The following is a 17,296-nucleotide window of genomic DNA, read 5'->3' on the forward strand; positions in this document are numbered from 1 at the left end:
TTATGGAAGAAGTGAAAAGTGAAAAACAACAATGAGCCCATAAAGCCTCAGTGTATTCATGGAGTGTCCTCCAGTGTTCTAAGTTTGTAACTGGATCTCTGTATTTTTTTGTCCTCTAATGTAGCTGATACACCCAAATGGAAGTTGATTACTTCTGGTGCACATCATTGATCTGAGAGGCAGGATTGGAGAGCATCTAATCATCCTCTGAGGTGAGATGAGGCAGCACGGAGCTGACTTCCATTAACCAGAAGAGTGTAAACACATCGACCAGCTCAGCGCCATCCTTCAGCACTGAGCAGGAGCAAGAAGTGCTCCCGAGGAAAACACAGGCGAGCGCCGGGAGGCGGGGGTCTGCTCGGTGATGTGAATAGAAGATTCGCTTCGATTTTTCCTGAGCTCTGCTGTCCGTTTCATAACTCTTATAGTAATATCTCTTTTGTGCTTAAACTTCGCTGAGATGGAGGATAGACTCGGTGGTGGTGGAGAAATCAGATTGCAGTAAGAGAGACGACAACGTCAATGTATCTTTTGATGTTTAATATTTCTGACTGCTATGATTGCAATGTGCAATATATCATATTTCATTGTTAAAGCTATAAAATACTGTTATTCAATTTGCTTAACCCTCCTGTTATGTTAATTTCAGGAACAGCAGGAACAGCAATGGTGTTCCCGAGTGCATGTTAAATTATCCAAAAGTTGTCTTGCGAACATGTAGTGTGAATATATTTTATTACAAATTCCATTGCTAATTATTCTATTAATATTTAGTGCAATAGTGTTCCTTTCCTCATAACAGGTCATCAGGCTTCAATTAGGATAATTTACCAGTTTTTCATAAAAAAAAAAAAGAAAAAAGCCGGTTCAAACTTTTTTTTTAAAGTTTCACTATTTTATAACTTTTAAAGCACATATAAAACAATAGTTTTACATAACATTGAAACATAACATTGCAATTTTGTTTTAGTTTTTGCACAGTGGGTGGTAGCAAATATATGAGATGAACCTTTTTTCATATTATATGTTGATTAAACTAATTAAGGCAAGCAGAAAAAAGTTTCATTCTGAAAAAAAAAAAAAATACTTTTAACTTTTTTTCCTAGATCTTTAAACTTTTAAAATGGGCAATTTGACCCAAAACATAACAGGAGGGTTAAACTAAGGCAAGTGTGCAGTAAGTAGCTCAAATCTATGTACAGTACCCATCAAATGTCTGGACACACCTTCTCATTCAATGTTAAATGTTTTTGTCTACATTGTAAATTAACATTACTTTCATCAGGACTATGATGGAACACATCAGGAATCATATTTTAAGTAACTTAAAACTTTTAAATAAACCAAAATACTCTGTACTCTTTTCTGGGGTGCTGTTAACTTTCGGTTTCTGAGGCTGATGACTCTAAAGAACATATCCTGTGCAACAGAGGGAACTCATACTCTTCCTTTCTTGGGGTGGTCCTGATGAGAGCCAGTTTCATCATAATAGTTTTGATGGTCTTTTGTCATTTCTAGTATTTTTCTTTATTTAATTGAGTAGTTCCCGCATAATATGGATTAGATCATTAATCAAACAGTTCTATTCACTGTATACCTGTAACTCTACCTCTTCACAACTTTACCTTTAACTGATGCTCTCAAACACATTAAAAGAACAGTAAATTCAAGTAATTAACTCTTGACAAGTTCAGCACAGCTGTTAACTGAAAAACTGAATTCCAGGTGACTGTACAACATAAAGCTGACTGAGAAAATCCAGCCAAGATGTTCAAAACTGTCATCTTTCAAGAGGTGCTACTTTGAATAATCTAAAATATATGGTGTATAACACTATATTGTATTTTTGTTCAGTAAATAATTCCATATGTTTTCCTTCATAGTTTGGATGACTTTATGTATGTATTAATCTACAATGCAGAACATTTTTAAATAATAATGCAAAAAAAAAAAAAAAAAAAAACACTGAATTTAAGGTGTGTCCAAACTCTTGACTGAAACTTTTCATCATATGTGACTTAACGTATTATCTGCATATTAAATATATTATATTCTGACTTTGGCCATAATTATTTATGTGACACTAGATAAGACGTTATTAGATAATATTCAATGTTAATGCTTTAGAATGTTAAATACTCATAAATTGAAATGTTGATAATTAGCATAATTAACATTTGACAATGTTTATTGCTTTTTTTCTTATTTGTAATTATTGTTAATTGATATATATTTTTGAATATATTACTATTGTACCACATAGGTAACAATTTAACAGTGACTTTTTTTAACAGACCTGTCAATGACGTGGTATTCATAGTCAATGATTATATACATACATGACAAGTCATGGGCTAGCAATATGTAAATTCATCAAGTGTTACCTAAGGAAACGGCTTGTGTGTGAGGCTGAAAACTGATGAGACATTCCTTTTCTGAAGTTGTACTCGATGCAGAGTGACACATGCACTAAGACATTATCACCCAGAGTGGACAGTGCAGTAATGATTTTGTGACCGGGAGCGAATGGCTATTGTAGAACTATGGTGCAAACAGACAAGAGACTCTGTTTGCAGAAATCAATTATTTAGCTTCCATTAAACATAGCAAAAATCCTGTCACTATAAAAGACGTGTTATTACATCATCGATGTCCAATGAAAAACAAGTATCTCTGAAACTTTACAGGAGAGAGAAAAAAAAAAATTCTAAACTTTCAATGCAAGTCAATGTAAAAAAAAAAAAAAATAGAGATTTTGTTTTTAGCATATCGTCGCTGTCCAATGACTTTTGGCATGTGCAGCTTGGTAACATGGCACAGTAAGCCTAATGTATCTATTTATTCATACAGGGAAAAATCTTTTGGGATAACTTCGATGAACATTGATATTGATGTAAGAAAGTCTATATATATATATATATTTTTTTTTTTTATAAAATTAAATACTTTAAACACTATTTAAGACAATATAAAGAAAAAGACATTTTGCCTGAATCATGCAGTTCTACCATGAGTTGCAAGTATAAAGAATTTCCAAGTCTGAGGAACCCCATGGCAGTTTCTGAACTAATATGCTAGCTTTCTGAAGTGCCAAAATGATGAACAGCATTCCCCCCACATATACACACACACACACACACTAAATGCACCAGGTTGCCACTGGATCTTACGGCAGATGCTAACAAAACGATGTGATTGACAGCAAGTTTGACAGCAAGATGGCTCAGAAAAGAACAGGCCTTTGAGCTCCAGGCGGCCTTCCAGATGCCCTTGGAATGAAAAGAGGCAGTTACTGCCACATGGTTTACGTATAATAAGCCAATGACAGAGATAGAAGGGCTGAGGAAGCAAGCCTGTGAAGAAGCATCAACGAAATAACACCATCATTAACCACTCATCCAGACATCCAGGCTTTATATGACTGAAGGGCCGTGAAATCCTCTTGGACGGGAGGATGTACGCAGTTATGTAAGGTTTCACAACATGAGTCATGAGCGTGAGTTTGTGACAAACAGAAGAGACTCATTATCTGCATTTGTTTTCTACAAACATAATATGGAATAAGTGTGAGAGCATCACCCCGGTCTTTAATGATGCAAACAAATGAATGCATTTAAGCAAACATTATATGCATCAAAGACGAGCAGAGGAGTTTGGTGTGTTTAAATGACTGACTGTTGACTGTTGTCAGGGTTTTAATCAGTGAGTGGCGCATTTCCCGCTGCCTAGAAGACAGAAGACAGAAGCACTCCAGAAATTGACCTGAACACACCTCACTTCCAGAAAACCACGCGTCTCAGCGCAGATTTATTCCTAAACTCTGATACTAGTTTAACAGCGTTGAGTGCATTATTGTGTATATTTGCTTTGTTTTATCGCACATTAGCCTTAAAGCCCTAGTAAAAATTGAAGAAAGCTTCAGACACTAAACATATATTTTGCCTGAACTCTTGTTTTTTGTTTTTGTGCACAGCTATGTTTTTAAAATATGAAAGCAGCAGAACAAAAAGAGACAGAGAGTGTTAAGAAAAGGCGTATTTCTCTGGTGAAAATGGTCAGTGGATTAGAGCAGCGTGGGTGATGGTCAGAGCTGCACATGGCAGCAGAGTGGCCGCATGACCAGCACCCAGTACCTCTTATTTAAAAGGACGACATATTGTGGCTTCATTAGCGAGCCGCTGCCCTCTGCCCACCACTGTGTGCCCGTCTGCGCCCCCCGGCCCACCCCCCTCAACCCTCCTCAACCCCCCCATGCTCCACAGCGATACTTACGGCACGCTTCGCCCTCGTCATCCCCCTGCGGACAATCAGGAGTGAAGTCACACAGCTGGCCCAGGCTGATATCTTGACCCTCTCTGCAGTGGTAGCGGCCCTCCAGGGTGACATTTCGAGAGGTCTCTGGTGAGAGAGGAGGCGGGCGAACACACACACACAGACACACACAAAGAAAGAAAAAAAAATCACTATATGGTTTGCAAAAGTCATATTCTGTGACCTAGACCGTAGTGATGCTCCAGTAAATGGACATGTTCCACTACGAATGAATTAATAGACGCTTTTAATTTGAATCTCTCTGCTCTGTCTGATTAACATTTACATTTAGAGAGAGATCAGATCAATTAGATGTCAACTATTTTTCACTTCTTAAACTTTTTTTTCACTTTCACTTTCGCTCTTTTGTGCACAATGTCACGGATGGCTGTGGCATCACTGTGGATAGTCCTTGCAACCAACACCTAGTGAACGCTTGCAACAATTGCACCAATTAGGTTGCATTCTAACACATGAGTATTCTTTTATCTAAACCATTCCACTGTAGCTCTGGCTGTATGTTCAGGGTCATTGCCTTGCTGGAAGGTGAATCTCCTTCCCAGCCTCAAGTCTTTTACAGCATCCAACAGGTTTTCCTTCAGGATTGCCCTGTATTGCTTCTTTGTGTTGGTCTATCGCTTAAAATCTTGATAAAATAAATGTAAGTTTGTGGTTGTAAAACGAAACAAAGTGTGAAAAATCTCAAGAGGTTTCAATAATTTTGTAAACCCCTGTAACTGGAATATGTTAAGTGTGCATTTTCTCCCCAATTTTGCACAGCCAATTACCCAACCCCCTCATTTGGGCTTCCCCTATCACTAGAGATGCCCCAACACACCAGGAGGGCAGGAGGGTGAAGACTAACACATGCTTCCACTGATACATGTGAAGTCAGCCACCGCTTCTTTTTGAGCTGCTGCTGATGCAGCATTACAGAGTAGCATCACAGTGCACTCGGAGGAAAGCTCAGCGACTCGGTTCTGATACATCAGCTCACAGATGCCCTGTGCTGCAGACATCACCCTAGGAGTGATGTGGGAAGAGAGCGCCATCTACCCAACCGGAGGGAGCAGGGCCAATTTTGCTCCCTCTGAGCGCCAACAGCTTCACCATAACACAGAGAAGAAGGTGTAATTATGTAATGTATAAATCAAGATAAATAATTACATGACACTGATAGCATTGACGTTTCCTACGTATCATGAGGGTGCAAAAACGCACAAAAGGTATGTACTAATTTTGTTAATTAGTCATGGGTGTGTTTTGGGTGCAATGTGAAATAAACCAATCAGTGTGTTACTTGCCATTCCCTTTAAAAAATAAGGGGAAAAACTGATATGTATATAAATAATAACAATAGGGACAGAGCCTTGTCTTCTACTACAGGCAACAAATCTAAAAAAAATGCCAGATAAAGATATGTATTCCCTGATTTTAGAGAGAACTAGTTGTACAGAGTCTATCCAGTTTGTTTGTGGCTGACTCAGCATGTTTGATGAAGTCAATGGTCTGTGTGGTGTGTTTGTCTTGCCTGTCTGGCAAAAGGAAAAAAAAAAAAAACTTGCAGGAGAGAGTGAAACAGTAAAAGAAAAGAAGGAGCTGTTGGCCATTCCTGCTGAGAACATCACGTCCTATTTCCTGTGAATTTCATTGTATGAACGCCTGCATGTGTGGATGACGCCAAGCCTGAAAATTACCTTTTAATGTAGCCTGATGATATTTTGAGTTTTTATTTATTTGTGAAAAGGGATACTGAGTTCAACTTTTCAAGCCAGGGTGTGCTTGTGTTGGGGATGTGCCTGTCTTGACAATTCAGTGCCAAGATAGCAATGAACGTCTGACTGTGGCATACCTGTGTTTTCTGTCGCCAAGATAGCAATATAAATATAAATTATTATAAATTATTATAAATTTACCTGAACCTCATTTCGAGACTACCAGGCCCATCGGCAAAGATTTAGTCAAAGGTGCCTATGCATATTTAACGTATACAATATATTCCATATATATATATATATATATGGAATATATTGTATAATATACTGTTAAACTAATTTTACAGTTATAAAACAAGTTTGTAATAGTCCTGTGTATTGGCTTAAACCAGGTGTTATTATACAATAAATATCATAGTGGGTTATGATTCATCACAGGGGTTATGATTCACACATTAAATATTACTATACATTTGCAATACTGCAAGCAAGGCAACATATTCTGGTTGTGTAAATCAAAAGTTTAGAAAAAAAACATAGTTTAAAAACACACATCATATTTATAAAAATCTAATTAAAAGAAACATGTACTTTTCATCCAATCAAAACAGTGTTTTTTTTTTTTTACAACTACAGTGTACACACAATCCAAATATATCACTGTCTGACATCAATGTACACATGTAACCAACTAATTAAAGATCAATACTGTTTTTTTATTGATACAGTATTACAAAACAAAACATAAGTATTCTTTAATATATCAATATTTTTTTTACACCTGTCAGTCCTGACGTTGTCAGTGAATTTCGGATTCACACATTAAAGACTCCAACTCCCAGCATGCACTCACACTGAACCTTTCGGACTCTGTTGATCACATGACGCAATGGCGTTCACATTGTCCGTGCTTCTGATTGCTCACACCTGGTCTGTGTTTGTATAAATACCCCTTTGTTTCAGTAGGTCCTCGCTGAGCATTGAATCTATTAACATTTCAGCTCTTTTCATTTGTTTGTTTTCCTTTGTTACAGACCTGTTTAGTGTCTTTCTTGCTCTGCCCTCAACATCGATTGTTTTTTCATTGCCGCCCTGTTTTGTTGTATCCCTGTAAATCAAGTCCTTTTAATAATTAATTATTTGATTGGTTTTTGCATGTGTCTGTCCTTGGTTTGGCCCACGTGGCAAAACCTTAAATTTTATTTGAACTTAAACTTGAATATAATAAAACAACTAAACCTTAGACCAAAACAGAAATGTTATTTATAGGCACGTGATTCTACTTCATTGATTTTTTCCCCCTTCAGTGTGTGGTGTTTCAGTTCATTTTAAAAGACATCATTATTAGACTAATGCATGACATTATATTAAAAAAAAATGGTGAAACAAAAGTGGCCCCAAAGCTTTTTCTTTATTTTTAACGTAAAAAATGGGCTGATTAAGGAAGATCATTGTTATAAAAATAATAATAACAGGACAATAGAGCCAAAATACGCATGATCCTTTTTGATATGTACTGTAAGCAAATTTGAAGGCTAATACTTTTGCACTTTTACTCAAGTGGAGGTCTAAAAGGAGAATTTTTACTGCTTAATATTTTATCTTGGGTATTGCTATGTTAACCCAAGTACTTGGTTTATGTTCTTCATCCACTGCTGTGAGTAATATCCTGTCAGACGAATTTTAGTGCAGTTTGTGGATAAAGTGAGAAACTCAGCTCTCGGTTTAGTGGAGAGGGCCGACGGTGCTTCACTTTTACAGGTGCTTTTAAGGACAAATGATGAGGAAACAAACAGGTACTGGGTAAAAAAAAAAAAAACTTGCACGGCTTCCTGCTGAAGCATCTGAGCCAAGCACATAAATCAGATCCAATCGGTAAAAGCTGCTTTGTACTGTATATAAACACCCAGACATGCAGTAAATTTAGCGGTTGAAACAGCTTTGAAACGAGAGCTAAAATCACTTATAGCAAAGTCACTGGGTTGTAACAGTGAGGGATGACAGGGAAGTATAGTTGTGAAGAGTTTGTGACCTAGAAACGTAGAAGCCATGAAAGCGGCAAAGCTCTTTACTGTGTTTTACAAGACGTACTACAGCCTGGAGACTCAACACTCTTGTCTTTATGTGTGGAAAAGTGGAGGTTATGGCAGATCTTAAGGATAGAATTTAAGCATAAGGTTGGATACTTTCTATCATTTCTTGGTAAAAGACCGGAGAAACCTTTGAACAGGGTCTCAGTCTATTGCTGGGTACTACATTCACACTTAGCAACAATTAGCCATAGCTAGCTTACCTATCAACCCCCCTTTTTTTGGGGGTTGAGAAGAAATTACAGTACACAGAGAAAACCCACATAGAGAAAATATTAAAAATATGAATTAAGGTAAAGCTATTAAACCAGGATTACAGTTAGGAAGTGCAATTCAAGCTTTGAGCCTTCCTTCAAAAAGGACAAACTTTACACATGCATTCCTGGACTTTTGAGAGTTTGGCATTCCTCTTGAAACCTAGTCACCCAGTAAATTGAGAGCCGTTAAAAACAGCATTGAAACATGAGCTAAAACCACTTTTAGGCAAATTTACCAGGGTATAACATACAATAGTTGGATGATAGACATGTATCTGGTACTATGCTCACATCTATGGACTATTAACCATAACCAGTTATCTATCATGTGTGTTTTGAAGGTTGAGAAGAAATTACAATATTTAGAGGAAACCCACATAAAGAGAAAAGTTAAAAATATGAATTAAGGTAAAGCTATTCATCCAGGATTACAGTTGGGAAGTGCAATTCAAGCTTGAGATAAGAACATAAATCAGATCCGATTCTCACATCTATGGACTATTAACCATAGCCAGCTATGTATCATGCGTGTTTTTGGGGGTTGGGAAGACATTACAGTACTTAGAGGAAACCCACATGGACAAAAATTGGACATATGAATTAAGGTAAAGCTTTTAAACCAGGATTATGAGAGAATTGTTATTTTTTGGCTCCAGGAATCCCTTCAGTTGGGAAGTGCTATTCAAGTTTTTTGCCTTCCTTCAAAAAGGACATGCTTTACCCATGCATTTCTGGGCTTTTGAGAGTTTGGCATCCCTCATGAAGCATTTGAGCTAACAATATAAATCATATCCAATCAGATTCCACCAATAAAAACAAATTTGTAATGTATATAAACACCTAAAAATCCAGTAAATTTAGTAGCTGAAACAGCATTGAAACAAGAGCTATAAACTATTTATGGGCAAAGTTACCGGGGTATAGCATTTGATAGATGGATGATAGAGAGGTATCTGGGTACTATGCTTACATCTATGGACTATTAACCATAGGCAATTACGTATCATGTGTGTTTTTGGGGGCTGGGAAGAAATGACAGTGCTTAGAGGAAACCCACATAGAGAAAAAATTTAAATATGAATTAAGGTAAAGCTATTAAACCAGGATTACAGTTAGGAAGTGCAATTCAAGCTTTTAGCCTTCCTTCAAAAAGGACACGCTTTACCCATGCATTTCTGGGCTTTTGAGAGTTTGGCATCCCTCATGAAGCATTTGAGCTAAGAATATAAATCATATCCAATCAGATTCCATCAATAAAAGCAAATTTGTAAATGTAAATGTAGTAGTTGAAACAGCATTAAAACAAGAGCTATAAACTATTTATAGGCAAAGTTACCAGGGTATACCATATGATAGATGGATGACAGGGAGGTATCTGGGTACTATGCTCACATCTATGGACTTTTAACCATAACCAGTTATTTATCATGTGTGTTTTGGGGTTGAGAAGAAATTACAGTATTTAGAGGAAACCCATACAAGGAGAAAAAAAAAATATGAATTAAGGTAAAGCTATTCATTGAGGATTACAGATGGGAAGTGCAATTCAAGGTTTGAGCCTTCTTTCAAAAAGGACACGCTTTACACATACATTTCTGGACTTCTGGAATTTGGCATCCCTCATGAAGCATTTGAGCTAAGAACATAAATCAAAACCAATCAGATTCCATCAGTAAAAGCATCTTTGTACTGTAAATAAACACCTAGAAATCCAGCAAATTTAGTAGTTGAAACAGTATTTGAAACAAGAGCTAAAACCACTTATAAGCAAAGTTACTGGGGCATAACTTATAGATGGATAGATGGATAGATGGATGATAGAGAGGTATCTGGGTAGTATGCTCACATCTATGGACTGTTAACTATAGCCAGCTACTTATTATGTGTGTTTTTATGGGATGGGAAGAAATTACAGTACCCTGAGGAAACTCAAATGGAGAAAAACTAAAAATATGAATTAAGGTAAAGCTTTTAAACCAGGATTATGAGAGAATTCTTATTTTTTGACTCCAGGAATGCCTTCTGTTGGGAAGTGCAATTTAAGCTTTGAGCCTTCTTTCAAAAAGCACATGCTTTACACATGCATTTCTGGACTTTTGAGAGTTTGGCATCCCTCCTAAAGCATTTGAGCTAAGAAAATAAATCAAAACCAATCAGATTCAGTAAAAGCCACTTTTTACTGTATATAAACATCTAGACATCCAGTGAATTGAAAGTCGTTAAAAATAGCATTGAAACAAGAGCTAAAAACACATATAGGCAAATTTACCAGAGTATAACATATGATAGATGGATGCTAGAGAGGTATCTGAGTACTATGCTCAGGTCTACGAACTATTAACCATAACCAGTTACATATTATATGTGTATTTAGGGTATGGAAATAAATTACAGTATCTAGAGGAAACCCACATGGAAAAAAATTGGATATGTAAATTAAGGTAAATCTATTAAACCAGGATTAGGAAACAATTCTTATTTCTTGCTCTGGGACTCACAGATCCCTACAGTTGGGAAGTGCAATTCAAGGTTTGAGCCTTCTTTCAAAAAGGAAAAGCTTTACACATACATTTATGTACTTTTGAGAGTTTGGCATCCCTCCTGAAGCATTTGAGATAAGTACATAAATCAGATTCCATCAATAAAAGGCAATTTGTACTGTATATAAACACATGGAAATACAGTAAATTTAGCAGTTTTGAAACGAGAGCTAAAACCACTTACAGGCAAAGTTACCGGGCTTATTAACATATAATAGATGGATAATAGATAGGTTTCTTGATACTACTCTTAAACCTACTGGCTATTAATCATAGCCAGTTATATATATATATATATATATATATATATATATATATATATATATATATATATACATATATATATATATATATATGTATATATATATATATATATATATATATATATATATATATATATAATTCTTCCAGGATAATAAGAGAATTGACGCCTTCCTTCAAGAAGGACACGCTTTACACATTCATTTCTGGACTTTTGAGAGTTTCAGAACCATTTAAAAAACAGGATTTTACTATAAAAGCATTTTATACTGACATACTCATTTGGAATCCCTACTAAGGCATTTGAGCTAAAAATATAAATCAAAAACAATCAGATTTCATTGGTAAATGTCACTTTATACAGTACTGTATATAAACACTTATTCATTTATTAAATTTAGCAGTTTAAACAGCAAAAAAAAAAACACTTATAGGCTTAAGTTACCGGCCTTATTAACATATTATAGATGGATAATATATAGGTTTCTTGATACTACTCTTAAACCTACTAGCTATTTATTAAAGCCAGTTATGCATCATGTGTATTTTTGCGGGATGGGAAGAATTTACAGTTCCCAGAAGAAACAAAATAAAATTAAAATATATTAATTAAATTGAAGCTATTAAACTGGGAATATGAGAGAATTCTTCCAGGATTATAAGAGAATTGAAGCTTCCCTTCAAAAAGGACACGCTTTACAAATGCATTTCTGGACATTTTAGAGTTTAAGAACCAGGATTTCACTTAAAGTGAAAGAAGCATTTTATACTGACATACTCGTTTGGCATCCCTCCTCAAAACAAATCAGATTCCATCAGTAAAATTCACTTTATACAGTGCTGTATGTAAACACCTAGAAATTCATAAAATTTAGGAGTTGAAACAGCATTGAAACCAGAGCTAAAACCACTTATAGGCAAATTTACCAGGGTATAACTTATAGGATAGATGTATGATAGAGATGTATCTGGGTACTATGCTCACATCAATGGCTATTAATCATAGGCAGTTATTTATTGTATGTTTTTGGGGGTTGGGAAGACATTACAGTACCTAGAGGAAACCCACATGGAGAAAAAAATTAAGTTTTTAGCTATTTATTTAATTAAGGTAAAGCTGTTAAACTACGATTCTAAGATACGTCTTATTACTTGCTTTAGGATTCCTCCTACAGTTTAAGCCTTCCCTTTAAGAATGACATGCTTTACACATCCATTTCTCCAAAACTCTTTGAGAGTTTAAGAACCAGGATTTCACTAGTGAAAGAAACATTTTATAATAAAATACTCATTCAAAATCCCTACTGAAGCATTTGAGCTAAAAATATAAATCAATCAGAATCCATAAAAGTCACTTTAAACAGTACTGTATAAAAAACACCTAGACATCCATTAAATATAATTTAGCAGTTGAAACAGCATTGAAACCAGAGCTTAAACCACTTATAGGCAAAGTCCCCGAGCCACAATAGCGAAGGATGACAGAGAAATATATCTGCAAAGTGTTTGGGACCTAGAAACGAAGCAGCAGCGAAAGCGTCAAAGCACTTTACTCTGCTCTACAAGACGTACTACAGCCTGACGACTCAACATACTTGTCTTTATGTGCGGAAAAGTGAAGGTTAAGATGTACCTAAATGGTTAGCACAAGGATAAGGTTGCGTAAGTAATGTAAAAGCCTCTTCTTCTTCTTCTTCTTCTTCTTCTTCTTCTTCTTCTTCTTCCACTACTTCTACATCTAACCTCCTTTTTTGTGAAGATATGAATCATCTCAGCATGACAACATTTTTTTCTTTTTCACTTTCTATTATTTTTCCCTCTTTTTTATTTATTTATTTTTTGCATATGAAACGTTAGTGTAACATCATCCACGATACGAGGGAAGCTGTGCACAATGACCCAGATAGGTAAAGCGAGGTGACTGGATTTATGCTCTGGCGCCTGATAGCATCAGAGAGCGTGCTCAGATGGAGCTGGGAGTTTGCATATCTATGCAAATGGCTGACGGTCGTCTCTAGCTGTAAAAACGGACCGCTCACCAGGGGTTCATCATCTAGCGCTGATCGTGATAGAGAGAGCAGACGCCCGGGAGGAGGGGAAAAAAAAGAAGAAGAAGAAAAAAAAAACATACACACACAAACCCACAGATGTGAATCACTTTTACTTCTGTCTTAAAAAAAAAAAATAATGGAAAAAATGGATAAGCTATTTTATCACAGTCCGTTGCGGCAGCATAGCGTGCCCTTGATTTCACTGACGACACATTTTGTTAGGAGACATGAAAGCTAATGTGCATTCTCTCTCCCTCTCTCTCCCTCTCTCTCTCTCTTTTTCTATATTCCTCCATCTGTCCAAAGATAGCAACGCTCCAAAATCTGAGCCACTTTAAATAATTATAACTCAAGTTTCCTTTGATAGATAAGTCAGCAGAAGCAAGCCCTTGATTTCACCACCATTCCAATTGGCTTTTTTTTTAAGTTTATTGACCACTTTATGTTGACTTCATAGTTCCACTAAGAACCTTGAGGGCTTTTGATTTATAAATCATCCAGTTTTCAAAGTTTTCTCTAAAAAAAAAAAAAAAAAAAAAAACTTCTACGTTTGGCAGAAATCTGACCAGCCAGCGCATAGAAATTCATAAAGTGGACGTAAAGTGGTGTAGCTGTCGAAAAAAAAAAAAAAAAAACACTGCCACTATGATTTAGATATTACTGGTTCGAATCCTGTTCATGCAGCTTGCCATCATAGAGCACCACTGGCCTTGCTCTCTCTGGGTGGGTTAAATTAAAGTTTAGTAAAGATGGTGGTTATAGGGGCGCTGAGTTGTCCAGCTGTCCAAAGCACCGCCACTATGATCGGGAGATTGCTGGATCGAATCCCGCTTCATCATTCAGCTTGCCATCAGCTGCTAAAGCCCTACAAGAGCACAATTGGCCTTGCTCTCTCTCTCGTTGGGTGGGAACAGTAGACGGCACTCTTTTTCCCCTCATCACTCCTAGGGTGATGTCGATCAGCACAAGGCTGCATCTGTGAGCTGATGTATAGGAACCAAGTCGCTGCGCTTTCCTCCGAGTGCGCTGTGATGCTACTCGGAAATAGTGCATCAGCAGCCGTTGGAAAAGAGGCTGATGCTGACTTCACATGTATCGGAGGAGGCATGTGCTAGTGTTTACCTTCATTGTGTTCTGGCATCATTAGTGGTGGGGGATATAAACTTAGTAGCAGCTGAATGGGTAGGATAATTGGCCAGACAAATTGGCGAAAAAAATGGGAGAAAATTAGAAACAAAGAAATTAAGAAAATGAGGACTAATGACTTTTAATCAATGTAGGAGCACAGCATTCCATACACTTCAGTATTATGAAGGGTTGACATGATTTCAAATGATTTAAAATAAATAACTAAATAAATACAAACTTTCAATTTGCATACTAAATATAATATGTTGTAACTGTGATTAAATTATTATTCTAGAAAAACTCTGAGCCACTTTAAACACTTTTAACTCAAGTTTCCCTTGATAGATCAGTAAGCATAGGTAAGCCCATATTCTCCACCATTCCCATTGGTTTTTACTTCTCGAGCTAATTCACCACTTTATGTTGACTTCATAGTTTCACTAAGAACTTTGCTGCATTTTGATTCATAAATCATCCAGGTTTCAAAGCGTTCTGTAAAAACTAATGCCCAAGCACCGTAAATTCAATGTTTATTAGTGTTTATATTATTAATTCCTTTGCATTAATACTGCACAGATGAAAAACTCATCTTCTAGCTCTTGCTGTGTCTATGAAACTAGTGCACTGGTGATGTTTTCATCATTTGTCTCTCGTCTGTAATTGGTGGATTGGTGCTTTTGTCCATGTTTGTTGTGAATACGACCAATGGGCACTGATAAAATCAGAAAATAAGTGTATAATTGGGGAATGACTTTAAATGTCAATGTAGAATTTCATACACAGTATTCTGTAGAGTGGGATTGGTGGTGTTTCCATCATTGCTTCACATCTGTAATTGGTGTATTGGTTTGTCCGTGTATATTTAGTGAGATCTGACCAATAGACACCAATGAAATCTGATAATAAGGACTTACGGCATTGTATAATTTTGTAATTACTTCAAATGTGGCCTTAATTAAGCTCAATTAAACTTGGGCATCAGTCAATCTTTGGATAACACACACATAAACACCCACTTTAAGGGCCACCCCTAAAGAAGGGCATGCTTTCCACACCCATTTCTGGATTTAGAGAGATACAGAACCATCACTGAAAGTGGAAAAAAGATGCAAACTGAGGAGATAAAGTAGTATTACCAGATTTTACAAAAACATGCCTTAAAGGAGACTTTGGGTGTAGTAAAACCAAGTCTATGTATATACAGGGGTTGGACAATGAAACTGAAACACCTGGTTTTAGACCACAATAATTTATTGTTCTGGTGGAAACAGGAGAGTTGAAGTGCACATTGAATTCTGCTGTGATTTGAGCAGCCATGGTTTTTATTTTTTATCTTACAGCATCCACAGTTAATCCTGTTGGATGTGGTTGGTTCTTCTTGGTGGTATTGCTGACATTACCCTGGATACCGTGGCTCTTGATACATCACAAAGACTTGCTGTCTTGGTCACAGATGCTCCAGCAAGACGTGCACCAACAATCTGTCCTCTTTTGAACTCTGGTATTTCACCCATAATGTTGTGTGCATTGCAATATTTAGAACAAAACTGTGCTCTTACCCTGCTAATTGAACCTTCACACTCTGCTCTTACTGGGTCTCTTAATGTGCAATGAATAAAGATTGGCAACCAGGCTGCTCCAATTTAGCCATGAAACCTCCCACACTAAAATAACAGGTGTTTCAATTTCATTGCCCAACCCCTGTATGTCTGTCATTATTATTATTACAGTGAAGGTGGCGCCCGGAGCTACAAAGAAGCATTATAGAATGTAAACAGTGTTTTAAATAAACTTCTTGTGCACTTATAGAGTTAATAATGCCTTGTTTAAATGTCAGGGCTCTCCAGATTCTACCAAGGAGGTATGGAGCTACTTTGAGCCTGGATAACAAGCAAAAAAGCAATTTATTGGGGCAAAATATGCCCCATATGGCCGTTGCACAGTGTGCTGGGCAAAAGGCACAAAATTACTGTATCTCAGTAAACTGTAGGAGAGCGAAGATGGACTATTTAACAAAGGTAAGTACTTTCATAATGTTTTACTACGTCAAAAGTCCATTTTACACTGGAGTTCTCCTTTAAGTTTCACAGCATTACGCAATTCTTGCATGAGTTCGTCTACAGCTTCACCAGAGTTACACAGTGCAGTGTATAGTGCAAAAGAAACATGCCTCCTTATTTCTTATTTAAGTCAGTAGAGCATTGCAATTCCTTTGAATTTGCCATTTTAAGGCAAAAAAGCCACCAAACTTGTTGGTGCTTCAACCAATAATACCATATTTCAGCTATCCAAAAAAAAGCCTCAGCCTGCTCTGAGACCATCAGAAATGTGCCTCAGTACAGGGGAAAAAAGTGCATTATGATTTTCAGTTCAATGGACTCTGTTAAAAAAGGTTCTACAGGCAGCGTTAAGAATTCTACCAGTGATTCAGTCTAAAGAAAGCCTCAACCATCTTTCAGAAACCTCTTGAGTTTAGAGGAACTGCACTTCACCAAGAATCAATTCCAGCACCATTGACTGTTTCTTTATCATACAGTGTACAATGGACAATATCTCTCTCTCTATTTCACTTGATCTGTCTGTCTGTCTGTCTGTCTGTCTGTCCGTCTATCCCACTCTCTTTCTCTCTTTTAGACCATATTTTTACATGCTAGTAAGTGGGAACCATTGGCTCATGTAATCACCACAGTAATTAATGTCAAAGCTTCACAGTTCTGCACAGACGGCATGCTGGGTAGGAAAGAAAGAAATGAAAGAACGGAAAAAGAAAGAAGAAAAGGCTGACGTGTAAAAATGGAGAAGTAATCTCATGCTCCCACTGTGATGAAAAATAATATGTGATTGATATTGAAGGTTTATGTAAGTATGTAGAATGTCAGGGGGTAATATGTGGGTATGGGGTTTGTGTGTGTGTGTGCGTTAGTGTGTGTGTGTGTGTGTGTG

The 17,296-nt window shown here is 36.7% G+C and overlaps 1 protein-coding gene across 1 annotated transcript in view; it reads right to left on the bottom strand.

Annotated features, from left to right (window-relative positions):
- The window catches only part of alk (ALK receptor tyrosine kinase), a 797,750-nt gene that overhangs the window by 135,203 nt on the left and 645,251 nt on the right, over positions 1-17,296 (bottom strand). Inside the window, exon 6 of the mRNA XM_049464193.1 lies at positions 4,273-4,398. Within this exon, the coding sequence (XP_049320150.1) occupies positions 4,273-4,398 (126 nt within the window). The remainder of the gene's footprint in view (positions 1-4,272; positions 4,399-17,296) is intronic.

Source organism: Astyanax mexicanus, chromosome 14, assembly GCF_023375975.1.
Source record: "Astyanax mexicanus isolate ESR-SI-001 chromosome 14, AstMex3_surface, whole genome shotgun sequence".
NCBI lineage: Eukaryota > Metazoa > Chordata > Actinopteri > Characiformes > Acestrorhamphidae > Astyanax > Astyanax mexicanus.